Source organism: Marmota flaviventris, chromosome 11, assembly GCF_047511675.1.
Source record: "Marmota flaviventris isolate mMarFla1 chromosome 11, mMarFla1.hap1, whole genome shotgun sequence".
NCBI lineage: Eukaryota > Metazoa > Chordata > Mammalia > Rodentia > Sciuridae > Marmota > Marmota flaviventris.
In genome coordinates, this window is record NC_092508.1 from 56,600,277 (window position 1) to 56,615,818 (window position 15,542).

At 51.0% G+C, this 15,542-nt stretch overlaps 2 protein-coding genes across 2 annotated transcripts; one reads left to right on the plus strand and one right to left on the minus strand.

Moving 5' to 3' along the window:
• Window positions 1-411: 411 nt before the first annotated feature.
• Window positions 412-2,260, minus strand: Hoxd13 (homeobox D13). Its single transcript, XM_027946184.1, has 2 exons — window positions 1,483-2,260; window positions 412-662 (listed from the first exon to the last, which is right to left on the minus strand). Exons 1-2 carry the CDS (start codon window positions 2,258-2,260, stop codon window positions 412-414), a joined length of 1,029 nt encoding a protein of 342 aa, XP_027801985.1.
• An 8,717-nt stretch (window positions 2,261-10,977) lies between these two features.
• Window positions 10,978-14,647, plus strand: Evx2 (even-skipped homeobox 2). Its single transcript, XM_027946006.2, has 3 exons — window positions 10,978-11,404; window positions 12,327-12,607; window positions 13,937-14,647. The coding sequence occupies exons 1-3, from the start codon at window positions 10,978-10,980 to the stop codon at window positions 14,645-14,647; spliced, it is 1,419 nt and encodes a 472-aa protein (XP_027801807.2).
• The last annotated feature ends 895 nt before the right edge of the window (window positions 14,648-15,542 follow it).

A 15,542-nucleotide genomic window follows, 5' to 3' on the forward strand; every position in this document is an offset into this window, starting at 1 on the left:
GGGTTATGAAGATAATCAGTGCTGGAAACACAGATAAAGTGATTTAAAAAAAATAAAGACCTTAAATCAGAATGGCACTTCTGAAATTCATTTTGGGGATTATTAAGAAATACTCAAGTCCTTTATACTGGCCTGGAGGGAGAAACAGAACATTTAAAAACATCATTTAAAAAATAAGCCTAGACAAGAACAAAACCAATAATAAACAAGTAGAAACAGAACTACAAAGTCAAGTTGGGAAGCAAAAGGTTTGGGAGCCAGATAAGAGTCAAAAGAGAGAAACAATTCACAAAATTTGCCATCATTGTTAGGGGATAGGGGAGGGGAATTAAATACATATTCAAGTCTTTCCAACGGTCTTTTGGCGACATTTGAAAGCATTTAAACTGTCTGTGGCCAACTTGGCCCACATCAGGAGACAGTATCTTTGAGCTTGGAGACAATTTTCTTGTCCTTCACTCTTCGGTTCTGAAACCAAATGGTCACTTGTCTCTCGGATAGGTTCGTGGCAGCTGAAATCCGCCGCCGCTTGTCCTTGTTAATGAACTTGTTAATGGCATACTCGTTCTCCAGTTCTTTGAGCTGCAGTTTGGTGTAGGGCACTCTTTTCTTCCTTCCCCGTCGGTAGACACACATGTCCGGCTGATTTAAAGCCACATCCCCTGGTACAAACAACAGCATGGGGAAAATTAGACTGGGATATTTGGAGCACTTAGCTGGGAACTGTGTGTGTGTGTGTGTGTGTGTGTGTGCGCGCGCGCGTGCACGCGTGCACGCATGCACACAGGAGCGCTTGGAGGGATGTAGAAGGAAAAAAAAACAGGTTGTTTATATTTTATTATTATTTACACAGACTTTTTTTTACACGTTATTAAAGAAAGGCTATTTGTACTTCAAAACAAAGGCTAATTTGATGGATCATCATGGTTTCTCAATCCGGCATCTTAACAAGCCGGTGATTTTATGGCCTGGTTATTGGGGACGCTCATAGGACAGTTTTTCTACAAATGCCAGTTGCATACATTCAATCACACACAAACACACATGCACACAAATTCAGATATTTTGCTCAACCTTTGATTCCTGGGTCCCCTGTGTTTGGAGTTTGAGCGCTTTAAGAAGCTTTAGTAGTTACCCTGGGGACAGTCCTTGAAAAGTGGGGGCTGAAATCTGTAATACCTCTTAGGAAAGAGGCCTCTTCAGAAGAAAGACAGTCCTTAGCAAAGGGCACCCAGAGACTCTCAACTTTAGGAGAAAAACTCACTTGCACCGCACACACGAAGGAAAGGATTGTGAGAGAGGTGGTTTAAATCAGAGGAAGATTTTACAGCTTTCAGAAGAACTGGACAAACTTTTCCACTGGGTTAACCCTGATCAGGTTAGCAGCACAGGCATCTACTCCCAATTAGGGAAGTACACTCCTAGTTCTTTTCTCCTCTTTCCCGTCCCTGGTTGTCTTCCCCTTTTCTCCATTGTCCCTACCTGGAAAGGATGATTTCCAAAAGTGGGACCCCTGTGGCTGGTCCTTGGCGCAGTACACCTGGCTGTTCCACCCGTTGGCCAGCGTCCAGGACTGGTAGCCCTCCATGGAGATATATGCCTCGTGCCGAGGCTCCCCGGAGCCGAAGGTGGACACCATGTCGATATACCCAGGCACGTGTTGGTAGGGGCTCGTGTAGCCCTGGTAGAAGGACACCTCCTTGGCTCGTGCGGGCACCTCGTTAGTCGGTACACTGCTGCTCGCCAGGCCTGACACGTCCATGTACTTCTCCACCGGGAAGCCTCCCAGAGAGGCGTGCGGGGACGACTTGAGAGCATTCTGCTGTAAGCCCACGCCATGCGACATACGGCAGCTATAGTAGCCGTTGCCGAAGTGGTAGCCGTAGCCCAGCGCTGGAGCGCCCGGTGGTGCTGCAGCGGCCGCTGTGGGTGCAGGCGCTGTGCACTCTTTGGCTGGGGGAGCCTCTGGGCGCGCAGCAACCACAGCCGAAGACGATGACGATGAGGCAGAGCCGGTGCGCTCAGATGTCCCCGGGTATGCAAAGCTGGAGGCCGCCGCCGCCGCTGCCGCCGCTGCCGCCGCCGCCGCTGCCGCCCGCCCTGAATGTGTCCCAGCAAACACTGGCGCGGAAAGGAAACCACGGCACTGGCCGGGAGCCGCTGCCGCCGCCACCGAAGAAGAGGAAGAGGCCGGGGCGGCCCCGGCGGCCCCGGCGTCCGCCCGCAGCCCGTCCATGTCCCAGCTCCCAGGACGGCTCATGACCTGGCCTGGCCCGGCCCGGGCCCTGGCCCTGGCCCCGCACAGGACACCATGGCGCGGTGCACCTCCTCCCTCCTCTCCTTTCTCTCCGGTTCGCTCGCTCCCGCCCTCTTCCTCTTGCCCTCTCTCCCTCTGCGAGCCTCCCGCCTCCTGCCCGCCCGCCCGCCCGCCCGCCCTCCAACAGGTTAGCTCATCGCGGGACGTTTATAAAAACGAAGTTCAGGTTGGGAGGGGGCCTGGGCCGGTGGGGGGGGCCGCCTCCCGCCCCGAGGGCGCCGGCCGGGGGCCGTGCCATTGGCTAAGCGGGGCCACGTGGGGGTGGGGGCGAGGGGGAGCCAGACTCCAGGCGGGGGCTTGACTGGACCCACCCACCCGGCCCCCACCCCTCCATAGCTCCGTGCGGGGCCCACCTCCCATTCCCTCCCTCCCCCAGACCCAAGCGTTTGCGCCGCAGCCACCCCCACGAGTTGATTGCGCGACGGCCCATCCCAGGCCCTGTCTGCGACCGAGGCGGGCTCCGAGGCCTGCGCCGTGTCTCGGTTATGGCTGTTTTTGCCACCTCTCCTCGGCTCACTGGAGCTGTACAACAAAACGAAGACTAAGGACTGAGATGATCAGACTGAAGTGAAAACAGACCATTTTTTTTTTTTAAATTCTATTGCTCAATCTTTCGTTAGTCTATCTCTAGACCCCAAACTCGAGAGAGCCAATGTTCTCTAACTCGGACATTGTTAACCGGCAAAGACATTTCACACTTATAAATAAGAGTCGATGGATCAGACCCTTCCTCTACACGTACTCAATCTCCACCCAGAAAATACCCACGAAGCGCTCCCAGGGCGGCGGCAGGGACTCAATAAGAAAATCAAGCAGAGGAAAGACCCACCTCACCTCGGTGCGGCAAGCCTTGCAATCTGCCCCAGCGAAAAAGTTCATGGATGCCTGTTCCACATTTTTACATTCAGGCCGGCCGGGAATCTCCTCCCGAGCTGGGTTTCCCAGTTCTGGCACGGCCTTTCCAGACTGGCAGAAACACCCTGGAAGAGCCGCAGGAGAAGAAAGTCACTCTGCCGCCTGTCGCGAAGCTTCTGCGCCTCGCCCACAAGCCTACGGGCCTCTTGCATTTTGCAGCCACCACCCACCTCCGCCCTTACTCACGCCAATTAATTGAAAACTTCACTTTCCCAAGAACCTTTGTTTCGCTTCCTTTTTCAAGTTATCAACTGCATAGAACTAAGAGGGGCAAGTTAAGAGGGCACTTTTCACAAGTTAAGGGAAAACTTGTAATGGGAGCAACCCAGAGCATCTAGGTCTGATTTCTATGGGATGAGGTAGGCTTCCAATAGCTCTGGTGGGGCTTAGACCCACCTCTGGGATACTGTTGCCAGAGTGTTAGGAATTACTGTCCCTGATTCCTCTTTATCCCCCCTGCCATTCCTCTCTGCCTTAGAGCGCCAGTCCATTATCCCCCTGATCTTAGCAATTAATATCCAGTATGGGTCCTGTGTCCTCCAAGCTCTGTCTTAGGAGCAGTATTAGTTAAGAACGACCAATGGTGCTAGGGTGGGTGTGGAAGCCCTCAGAGTGAGCCAATTTGTTTTTGTGGCATCAACTCTCCAGGCCAGCCTATCTCCAAGAAAATAACTCCCCTAAATCTGTGATTGGTGAGGCCAACTGGCCACCCAGTCCCATTGCTCCCAGACCAAAGACAGGTCCTGAATAACATGAAGAAAAAAAGCCAGCAAGACTCTTCTGGGCCTGGCTTGGCATTGCAGGGTGGGCTGCTGGTGTTGAGAGTGTTGACATGCAAAACACAGTAACCATAAAAGGCTCAAATAAAGGGGAAAGTTATGAGAGAGGTGCTGGAAAAGAAAAGCAAGAGAATTAGTTTGACCTTTTTGAAGTCCTAGACATGTTCATGATCAAATTCAAGACAGGGGCAGCCTGAACTTTGCAGAATTGTAGGTAATAGAATTTTGCTGATGAGAACAATTTTGACTACTTGGGAAAAAAGGCAAAAGTTAGCAATGAAATCTGGATTGCATTTTTAAAAGGCTGACTAAAACAGGTGACAGAGTTGTGGACTTTTTGGAAGGGACTAGCTAGGGATTTACTCGACCATTTTAGTACCATATCACTAACCACAGGCCACCTGAGACACTTTTTGTTACTTGTTCTTTTTCTCAGAGCAGGAAAACATTGAGATACTTTCAAATTTTCTCTGACCTAAGAAACAAAACACAACCCCAGATTTATTTAAATATGTCTAAAGCATAACTGGAACTAAAGAATTTTAGTTTCTTAAAACTAAACATTTTGGTAGTTTTATGCTCTTGGATTTCAGTACCATTTTCTTTCTGATAAATATATTTAAACAACCAATTGTAAAAAAATTTTAAAAAGTCAAATCAAATAGGAAGGAAGAATCCATCAAGTTTCTGCTTGCAGGCGACCATTGCTTTAGATTTAAATTTCCATGTGGTGCATTAATTTTTCTAGAAGGAAAATTTGAATTAATGCTTAAGCTGAGACTTCTCAATCGGGCCCTGCTTCCAAATGCCCTTTGGATCCTTTGCAAGGCTTGGGATTTCTCTGTCCATCCCAAAGGGCAGAGAGGGAGATTTTGAATAATAAGATTTGTCTCTTACTATTCTGATGCAAGCCTTCAGAAAAGTTATTAAAGGCTCAGTCCAGTAGGAGGGGGTTCAACCTAGGGAAGAGGCTCTGAATCAGCCCTATGTGGGCCTCTTAAGTTCCAGAACCCCAGGGCAACTACTGCTATTGGATCGTAGGGCCATGGCTGAGTACTAGGTAAAGTCGTGACTGTTATGTTACTAAAGTAATGATGCTCATAGTTGAATTTGCAGAAACATTTCATTTAGCTTATATATCCTGTATTTGAACTGATTTTGGATTTAAACGTAATGGGAATCATTTTCTTTGGTTGTCCTGAAGCACGGACTGAGCCCTACATAACTCTCTCTCTCCCTCCCTCCATCCTTGTGTATCATGTTGAGGTTTTAATTACGGAAATAGGTTTTGTTAAAGGAAAGACTTTTGCAATGAGAAATGGCTCCAAATTCTTTCATGAAATATTTTGATGCATTTCCTGATTTGGGTGAAAAACTCATAACTTTCTTTGTTGCCCAAAGTACCACTTTATTCTCTCAACACTTGCTCCTCTTCCTCCTCTCTCCACAAACACCTTTTTTTTTTTGGTCATGGATGCTGTTATGGAAGTAAAGCATTGCTTTTCTTCCTTGTAGATGATCTTTCAAATTATGCTCCTGTCCTGGGTTGAAATGGGTAAACATCTAATGTAATTTAGATTTAGATTTTTTTTCTGTGTTGCAGATTGAACTCAAGGAACCTTTGTTAAAGTTGCTGTGCTTGCCAAAACAGCAATGAACTCAATTAACCACATAATCAGTGGCTATTAAGACCAGGATGACAGGGTCCTATCAAAGTGGGATCCTGGGGATTCCTTTGAAAGCATTTACCTTGATGGCCACAACCAGGAAGTGCAGGACACCCTCCTAATTAACCAACCTGTAAGAAGTCAGAGTTTGTACAAAGAGACTTAATTCCAAATAAAGTCTTAAGTCCAGTGGAACTGGCTGGACAGTGCTCTCAACCATGTTTGTGTCCTGCCAACTCTGGAGCTAACCCCCCTCTCCAGCCATACCCAGTGTCTCTCAGGGTGGAAATTTCAAAGAAACAACAACCAAAAAAAAAAAAAAAAAAAATCAAAACCAAAACACAACCTAGGATGCAGAAAAAGGGGCTCTAGCAATAGGCACAAAGTGGAATCCTGCATTTGGGTAGTTGGCATGTCTAAGATGTAATCTGTTTAGGTTTAACAACAAAACTAGACTTTATTAAATGAAAATCGTTTGTAACAACAACAAAGACCCACTCCAAACACAAAGCAGCATTTGGTGAAACCTGGTTCGCCTTTCATAGGGCAGCAGCCCTCCTTTGGGACTGAGAAAACTCCTCCAGCTTTGGAGGGAATTAAACAGAGAGGATCTTCCTTGACAGAGAAGCACTAATCTCACAGGGTTGGGGATGGTGGGGAGGGGGAACAGGAGGGTGGGGCCATAGCTTGAGGACCTGGTGACTTGTTGCCCCTCTCACTTTTGATAAATAAAATAAAAATTGGGGCAGCAATTTACTGTTTTGTCAGAGCTCTCTCAAGGTGTGGAGTTGACCTATAAGAATACACTTTCCTAGCAAAACTACTGTTAGTTTAACCCCAATAAATGCTCATTATGCAATCGCTTGAGGCAAAAGAAAATAAGTCTATCTACCTATCTTCATTTCGCAGAACTCACGGTCTTCACGGGGAATCCACGTCGTGATCACCAGCAAGGCAGTGATGAAGGCTGGGAAAGTGCCTAAGCGTGAAGGTGGAGTCCCGAGGCAGGCGGAGTGGTCAGAATCCGCTTCCTTGACTGGCGGCGCGCAATTCCCCACTCCTGGCGCTAGATGTCCCTGCAAGTTCTGCCGTCGCTTCTGAGGACAGAGGAGCTTGGGGCAGGCGGTGGGTCTGTGTAGCCCCAGTGTCCAGGGAAAAAAGTACCCACCCAACCCCTCACCCATAACTGTCCCAGGTGTGTCGCGGGATTTCAAGGGAAGGGGGAGACAGAAGCAACTAAACTGACCCAGATGAGACAGAGAACCAAAGGTTTGCCTGCTCAGGGATGGAGCATGAAGTAGTTAGTACCAAGTCAGGCCTGGTTCTTCAACCCCTCAGTCCATCCTTAAAAATCGAAACCTCCAGCCGTGGGGGATTGCGCTTAGCCTAAAGAAAACGTGCCATGAGCTCCCCCCAGACTGTGGTTGTTCCGCTGTCCCACCACACTCTGGGCCCAGCTCTCAAGAAAGCATGCGTTTTCACTGGATGGTGGCCGCAGCTACCCGAAACCCTTGGCTAGTAAACCGCCGCGAGGCTCTTCTGCAGCTCTGGCTTTACCCGCTCCACTCCCCTCTGGCAGCTGAAATCGATTTTTATTACCTTAAGTCTCAAACCAAAAAATGTTTATTTACCACTTCACCCCAGAGGACCCGCTGCAAATATTTAGTCTGGAGACCTAACAAAACAAACAAACAAAAAATTAGGCTTCATTCTTTCAAGCAAAAAGTGCTTTTTAAACTGTATGGAGAAAATTTTTCCCGCACTCCATTTCACCCCCATCTTAAAAATCACTGCCAAGCTATGCCTCCTGAGTTGGATTCTTGTACTGAGTGGGCCCTGTACCTTGGTAGCGGGTAGGAGAGCTTGAAGGAACCAGAGGCTGCATCTAAAAACTTGGAACATTTGACAATCCTGGTCCCAGCCTTAGCCTATAGATTCTGGAAGAGGTGTGAAATTTCATCCATAAACATCAACAGTACTGTGCTGTTCTCTCTACCCTTACAATTTTTTTGAAGTAGGCCTGAATTTAAATAAGACAGGCGAAATATGAGAAAAATAAAACAAAACAAAAGCTATTCAAAATTTAGAACTATCTTAAGGCTTTTATATTGTTGGAGATAAATTTAAATCACGAACAAGTCGCTAAACTTATGTGTCTAAGAGGGAAATGTAATTAATTTCAGAGTTGCTGTGAGATTTAGAAGAGATAATAATACAGGTAAGAAGCACCTTCAATTACATATAAGGACTTTATGTAAATTAGCCAATATTACTACAACTAGTGGGTATGGAGAATAAGTAAATTAAGGGTCACTAAATACTGAAATGGAATATTCACTGCGCTCCAGGAAACATTGTCTGCTAAATGCAGTAGTGAAAAATGGTAGGTGTCTTTTACTGTGAGTAGTTTCCCTGACATGGTCTCAAATATACTTATTGGAATAAACGTGTTAGAAACACAAACTTAGTGTTATTTAAAAGGTGCAAAATAGTTTTCTAAACCACTAATGAATGAAGGTGCCGCCAAAAATGGTTTTGTACCTTTTCAATAGACTGAGGTCGGGTTTGACGCTGCCTTTGGAACTAGAGACGCCAGATCCCAGAGGAAGCGAGGAAGTGGGAGACCGTGAGCTGGCTGGGTGATAGAGGAAACGGTGCCTGTCTGCACCCCAGACCCCAGAGGCTGCTGTATTTGAAAAGCCTCTCACAGTCGCCTAAACCGCGAGGAAAACAGATGGGGGCGCCAAACGACAGCAATAAAGGCATCAGCGGATTTCCGCTCAGGCAATGCCTCCACTTCCCCCCACCGCCGCCAGGATCTTGGCCCCCCACGGACCGGAGCCTGAACCAAAGTGCCCCATTTAGTCCCTAGAGCAAGCGGGGACTGAGTAGCGGGGCACCCTTCCTAGATCAAGGGGACAGCGCCTGCCAGAACTCGTGGATCTGACTGTTGGGGTTGGGGAGCGGGTGGGGGCGTCCACAGGGCTGGGCTCCTGACGCGCTAATGGCCCCAAAGTCTTCATGATGAGAACGCGAGAGCTCGGTGTTGAGTGGTAACAGGGGCACAGGAGGAGGTGGATGGCTGATAGAATCCTCGGAATGTTGCCGAATGCCCAGCGGTCTCTCTGCCCCCAGCCTCAGCATGCCTATTGAGCTTTCCGTTTATTACCTTAAAGAGGTGGAATTGATTTTCCAAGCAAAGCTCGCGATGTTGAAGTAAGTTGGCGCCAAGGGGAACAGTAGAGAAACTTTTGGCAATGACTATATGTGTATATATGTATATAAATATACTTCACACCTCGCCTCCCCTTTCATTCGTGACGCGCCCCCAGTGGGTCTAAGGTTAAAAGGAAAGCGCCAACAGACAGATGGGCAAATAGACCCTGGGTTTGCCCCAACGCACCTCGATGTGTTGGGTGTGTCAGAAGAAGGAAAGGAGGGGGTCCAGGTTGGGGTCTGAGTTGGCTCTGGGGCGGGGATGCAGGACCCGCGCACAGCGCCCAGACTGCTAGGGTCTCCTGGTCGCTTCAGAAGCTCAGGAGTTGGATCTCGGTGTCCTATCCCTGTTTTCGCCCTGGTACCACAGGCGGGCGGGCATAATGCATCCGGAGGTCGGGGCAGGGTGGGGCACAAGCGCGGGAGGAGATGAGGAGCGGCCTTGAGTGAAGATTGATCTTCGTTAAAATGGTTGCCACCGGCGTCATTATGACTATCAAAGTTAACGCCAAAAGGCTCAGCCGCCAACCTCAGGCCGCAAGGAGCAGCTGCAAGGTTGGTCGGGAACTCTCATCGCCCGGACTCAGCGCTGGGAACACGAGGGGCCACAGGTAAGGAAGGGACTGGGGTGGAAAGGGAGGAAGGAGGAAAGACAGAATCAAGGGCAAAAGGAGGAAGGGCAGAGGCAGAAGGCGGCTGACGCTCCTCTATCCCCCACCCCCTTTAACCTCGAAATCCACTTACTTGGGCACAAATAATCAAATTTGAGGAGGGAAGGGGGAAACTGGTAACCATAAAAAGTGGATTCGGCGCGGCCCGTATGGCACTGTAAATCGCGACTATGTTTAAAGTTAGCTGTCGAATTCTGCTTTCAAGTCGTCCAGTGTAGTTCACTTCCCCCAGGGAAAATGAGTAGGTGAGAAGTCTATCCATCAGCAGAAATATAAAAGTTAAAAACAAAAAGAAAACAAAATAAAAACCAAACTAGGGACTTCGAGTTCAGAACAAACCAGGCAAACTTAGAAAAATCAGAGAGGATTTAATGATTTCGGTTTGGAACAGCGGGCCCAACATACTTCCCTGGCCACGTAGCAAGAAAGCGGTTTCAAAACTCTACAAATCTACAGATCTCTCTCTCTCTCTCTCTCTCTCTCTCTCTCTCTCTCTCCTCTCCTTTCCCCCTCCCCCTCCTTCCCTCCCTTCTTCTCCCCCCCTTCTGTGGGAGGAGAACACCCAGGCTGAGACGAAGAAGTAGCTAGGCAGAGAACTCAGCTTCCTATTTGTTAAATAAAATACATATTTGGTTCTGAAAACAGAAAGATAAGTAATCCAGTCAGGAGCCGCGCAAGGTCTTCTCCTTACGCAACTCTTCCTGCATCCTCCCCCTTGTCCCACCCCACCCCCCTTACGCCCCCAGCTTGTAAATGTTTTTAAAAAAATCTTCCTGAGGATCTACTCTGGAAAAATCAAAGCATTATCTATTATTTAACACATATCTGTGTCCATGGAAAAATGAGGAAGGCGCTGCATGATTAGGACCTAAGGGGCAACCCAGCAAACTGAGAGCGTAATGATGCCCCTAAATGAAGGGGGAAATGTGCCGCGGCGCGCTCTATTAATCAGACTGTCAATTTCACCCCCGAGGCCAAACCCCCGGGCGAGCAGAACTGGCTCCGAACGGGCAAAGGACCGGAGCCTTCTTCCTCACTTCTTGTCTCTTCTCATCTTCTACCTGGATCTATTTGTCTGCTCTGAAGTCGCCTTCATTACCCACTGACAGGAGCGTGTATTTATTTGCTTATAAACCTGTTACAATAAATGATTATTCGAACGGCGTCATTCGTACCTTAATGACGAGCGGGCGCTACTTTTTGATGAATGACATCTCGGGCTCGGAAGGATGTATGGGTCATTTTGACCAGTCATTCCCTCGCTCTGGCATCCCACAATTTTTCCGCCTCCCTCCAAAAGAGATAATAATATTTAGAGGCGCTTGCTGGGGCTGAATGAGAATTAGCCCTAGACGCAGAGCATCATTAGGACGGGACAGCCGGGCCACTGTGACATTTTTTAGAAAGCTGAGATGATGGAAAGAATAAGAAAAGAGATGATTCTGATGGAGAGAGGGCTCCACAGCCCTACCGCCAGCAAGAGGTTCTCCAATTTGTCCGACTCCGCTGGCAGTGCTGTGCTGGAGGCCCTGGAAAATTCGCAGCACCCAGCTCGCCTCAGTCCTCGCCTACCTTCCGCCCCCCTACATGGCGCTCTGGGAGACCTCCCCGCCAAGGGCAAATTCGAAATAGACACTTTGTTCAACCTGCAGCACCCGGGCAGCGAAAGCACCGTCTCCTCCGAAATCGCCTCCGCTACCGAGAGCCGCAAGAAGCCGAGCCATTATTCAGAGGCGGCCGCCGAGGCCGACATGAGCAGCGACGTGGAGGTGGGCTGCTCGGCGCTTCGTTCCCCCAGCGGCCTCGGCGCTGCGCCGCTCAAGGAAAACAATGGCAAAGGTAAACGCTCAGCCCGCGGACTCTACAGTCCGGTCTTCCTTGCTTCTCCGCGGCCCTCACTAGTCCTTCCCCGAGGCTTTGCCCTTCTCCCACCCTCCGCAAGCAAGCTGTACCGAACTTGCGAGTGTAGGACGCATGCTAGGGACTGCCCACCGGTTCCACTCCTTGAGCCCTATCACGCGGCGCAGGCCTGCGGAGCCTGGAGCTCCAGGCCCCGCTCGTCCTGGCTCCTGCGTTCGAGAAAATATTTCTGTGTGCCGGTCTAAGAGGTAGAGCGAGCTGACAGACCCCTAGCGAGAGGCCCAGAAGTCTCGGGGAAGGGTACCCTGAACAGCTTCTCTGAACCCCGCCACCTCTGAGCTCTCAGGGCCGGGTGGAGGGAGTTATTTTCTGGGTAAGTCAGGGAGTTTCTCCCGGCGCCTCTGCTCGACCGCTTAGGCCCCGGGAAGAAAGAGTTGAAAAGTAGATTCCACCCCCTAAAGGCTCTGGTTTGAGCTGCTGTTTTGGAAACTTCAAATATTTTTAACCAAATCTGAAACAAACAAACAAAAACTGTCAAAGAAAGGCTAGAGGCTGTACAGAAAGCCACCCTGGGGTCTCCAGACCATTCGAAAATCTAGTGCTTCTCAAACTGCGCCCCGAGGTAGGCATTTTCTCTCTGCCAGTTTTCTGGAAAATTTCTAATTACTAAAAAAAAAAAAAAAAAAAAAAAAAAAAAAAAAAAAAATCCCCCAATTCCATTTCTATTATTTGGTTATGAAGGGCTCCTCAAACTTTATTGATTCCATTAACGGCAGCAATTTGTAAGCATGACAGACCCCATCAATTCCGGCAGCGACTTTCCTTCCTGACGCGACTTCCCCTATTGCAGGGCTCTAGGCCCCCACAGAAACCCATGTGCTGTCGACTGTTTGTTTGCCAGGGTACACGGAGAGCGGCTCGGCGGCTGGAACCACGACGTCAGCGTCGGGCTCGGGCCTCGGCAGCCTGCATGGAGGCGGTGGCGGCGGCGGCGGCAGCGGCGGGGGTGCGGCGTTGGGCGGCTCTGGCTCTGGCGCAGATCAGGTGCGGCGTTACCGAACTGCGTTCACCCGTGAGCAGATCGCGCGCCTGGAGAAAGAATTCTACCGAGAGAACTATGTGTCGCGGCCCCGCCGGTGCGAGCTGGCCGCTGCGCTGAACCTGCCCGAAACCACCATCAAGGTATCGATTCCTACGCGCGCCTGCTTTGGTCTCCCCCGGGGCGTCTGGGTTGATTTCTTTTCCCTCTTTCTCCTTTCTGGGTGGCTAGATTCAGCGAGGGCCTGGAAATCCGCGGGGGTTGTCACCCAAGGAGTTGGCTTATTTCTTCCTCCTATGCGGAATCCTGACGGCTAACCGGCCTGGCTGGCCTGGGAAGACCCCAGAATGGCGGCGCCGATGGCTCAAACCCGCCCTCGCTTCTGCTTGATTCTGCCCAACGCCTGCCTCCCCAGTTGCCTCCTCGCCCATGCCCTGGTCCCACTTTCCCCTATGCGACAAAGCCAACTGGTCTTTGTTCCTCTGGCACGAACCCGAAATGAAACTTCATTTGATTTTAGAGATTTATTTTTCACATAAATCGTTAATACATGGAGAAAAGGATAGTCTTTTAAAAATCGATTGGGCTGAGAACGTAGTTTCCTAAACATTTTTTTTTTCCCTCTCGGGAAAAGGTCAACCTCCTGGGGAGAAAACGCAACGAAATTGTGTGTGTGTATTTATATTATTATTATTATTATTTTTATTATACGTTTGGCTGAGAGAGTCGACAGGTTGGGCGACTTGGTAAACACTTAATGGAGCATTCAACCCTCTAGAAAAAGAGCAAACTTCATGGGATAAAAGGATGTGGAGGCCTTCCTCCAGTTTGATAGGGCTTTCTTTAATTTAGGGTTGTGACGAATGTCTTTATTAGACACTGTGTTAGGAGGGGTAGAAAAGTCCCCTTCCCAGTTTATGGGGACATTGCTCTCGCCACTCATTTAAGGCAAATGATTCCCACAAAATCATCCCTTCAATACCCTAATCGGACCCGTGCCCCCAGGGGCCGGTCCTTGAAACTCTGAGGGCTCAAGACCTGGCACCGCGACCTCTCAGAAAAACTGCGCCACAGCCTCTCTTCAGAGGCTGTTCGGAATCCCCGTGCAAATCCTGGGATTGAGAGTCCGGGTGCTCAGCGAGGCTGGACACCGGTGGGTGGCGGGAGGGAGAGGAAAGGTTGGGTTGGGACGAGAATATGCAGCAAGAACTAAGAAAGCTACAGTCCAGGAGCCGCAGCAGGCTGACTTGAGATAAAACTCTTCTTCGCTGAGGAAGGTGTGCCTACGGTGATCTACACATTGCCGTCCACACTGTCCCAACTGGGAGAGCAGAGGGCACTTGGGGCTAAGCCCAGGGTGAGAGGAGAAGGCCAGACCATTCGAAGGGCCGGGAGGGGCCGGGAGGCCCGGGGCGGGGACGGGGGAAATGGGGCGCTCCCTAACTCGGGCCGCGGCGCGGCTCTCCCCGCAGGTGTGGTTCCAGAACCGGCGCATGAAGGACAAGCGGCAGCGTCTGGCCATGTCGTGGCCGCACCCAGCCGACCCCAGCTTCTACACCTACATGATGACGCATGCGGCCGCCACCGGAAGCCTGCCCTACCCTTTCCACTCGCACGTGCCGCTGCACTACTACCCACACGTGGGCGTCACGGCGGCAGCAGCTGCGGCCGCAGCTTCTGGTGCAGCGGCCGCAGCTTCGTCGCCCTTTGCTACTTCCATCCGTCCACTGGACACCTTCCGCGCCCTCTCTCATCCCTACTCCCGGCCGGAGCTGCTGTGCAGCTTCCGCCACCCGGGTCTCTACCAGGCGCCCGCGGCCGCTGCGGGGCTTAACAGTGCTGCCTCTGCCGCTGCCGCTGCAGCAGCTGCAGCGGCTGCGGCCTCCTCGGCGGCTGCGGCCGGGGCGCCCCCCAGCGGCAGCTCTGCGCCCTGCTCATGCCTCAGTTGCCACAGCAGTCAGTCCGCTGCAGCTGCTGCAGCCGCAGCTGCCGCAGCCCTGGGCTCCCGAAGTGGAGGTGGCGGCGGCGGCGGCGGCGCTGGGGCCGCGGGGGGCTCGGACTTCGGCTGCAGCGCCGGGGCGCCGCGCTCCGAGAGCGGCTTCTTACCCTATTCTGCGGCAGTGCTTAGCAAGACCGCCGTGAGCCCGCCAGACCAGAGGGACGAGGCGCCGCTCACCAGATAACTACGTCGTGCCGCCAGGGGGCCGTGCCTGTAGCTCTGCGGGTGCCCGGGAGTCCCCTGTGCACCCCCTGCCCTTTCGGCGCGCTTCCCGCTGCTACCGCTGTCGCCAGGGGGCGCCCCGGGGTGCAGGAGGTTGAAAGGAACCTGCCGCGAATTGGAGGGAAGGAGTCAGCGCGAAAGCCTGGCGGGCGTCCCCCCAAATTATTTCTATTTTTGTATTTCCCAACCGTCTCTCCCCTCTTTTCCCTCCTCAAAATGTTTCCTGCCATCTGGGTCCCACTTCCCACCTCTTTCTGAGCTCTTGGTCTCCCCGAAGACAATCCCCCTATCCCCAAAGAAGTTCTCCCGGGTTTTGAGCCCTGGCTGTGCGCCCTCACGCCCGAGTTTCTCGGTAGAACCACGTGGCCAGAAGCAATGCAGAACCACGACGAAGAGGGAATAGTGTGCGCTAACGCTTGTGGGAGGCGGAGTCACCCCCACCCCCAAGGTTTATGCTGCTGCTCTTTTTCTTCTAACATTTCCTTCTTTTCTTTAAACGAGGGTGGGAGGAGGTGGCAAATTTTCTCTCAACGTGAGTTTGTTGGGGGCTTTGTCCAAGGAGAGCGGGAGAATAAAAGTGTGAGAAGACCTGGAGGGTGGATGGAGAATGCGGGGTGGCTGCGGTGTGCTGGTGAGATAGTTAACTTCGTGCTGGAAACGAGATCCGTAAGACTAGTAACGCCTTTCCGGGGAAAGACAAAGCCCAGGTGGGGAGAGTGGAGGTCGCGCCTCTTCCTTCTCGGTCCACCATTGTTCGACTGTTTTCTCTTTGGTATCTGGTTTCAGTGAAATGAAAATGTCTGGCCTATTTTATGCAAAAGTTCTTGACTAGTGAAGTTGCCAAACCTGGCCAGGAA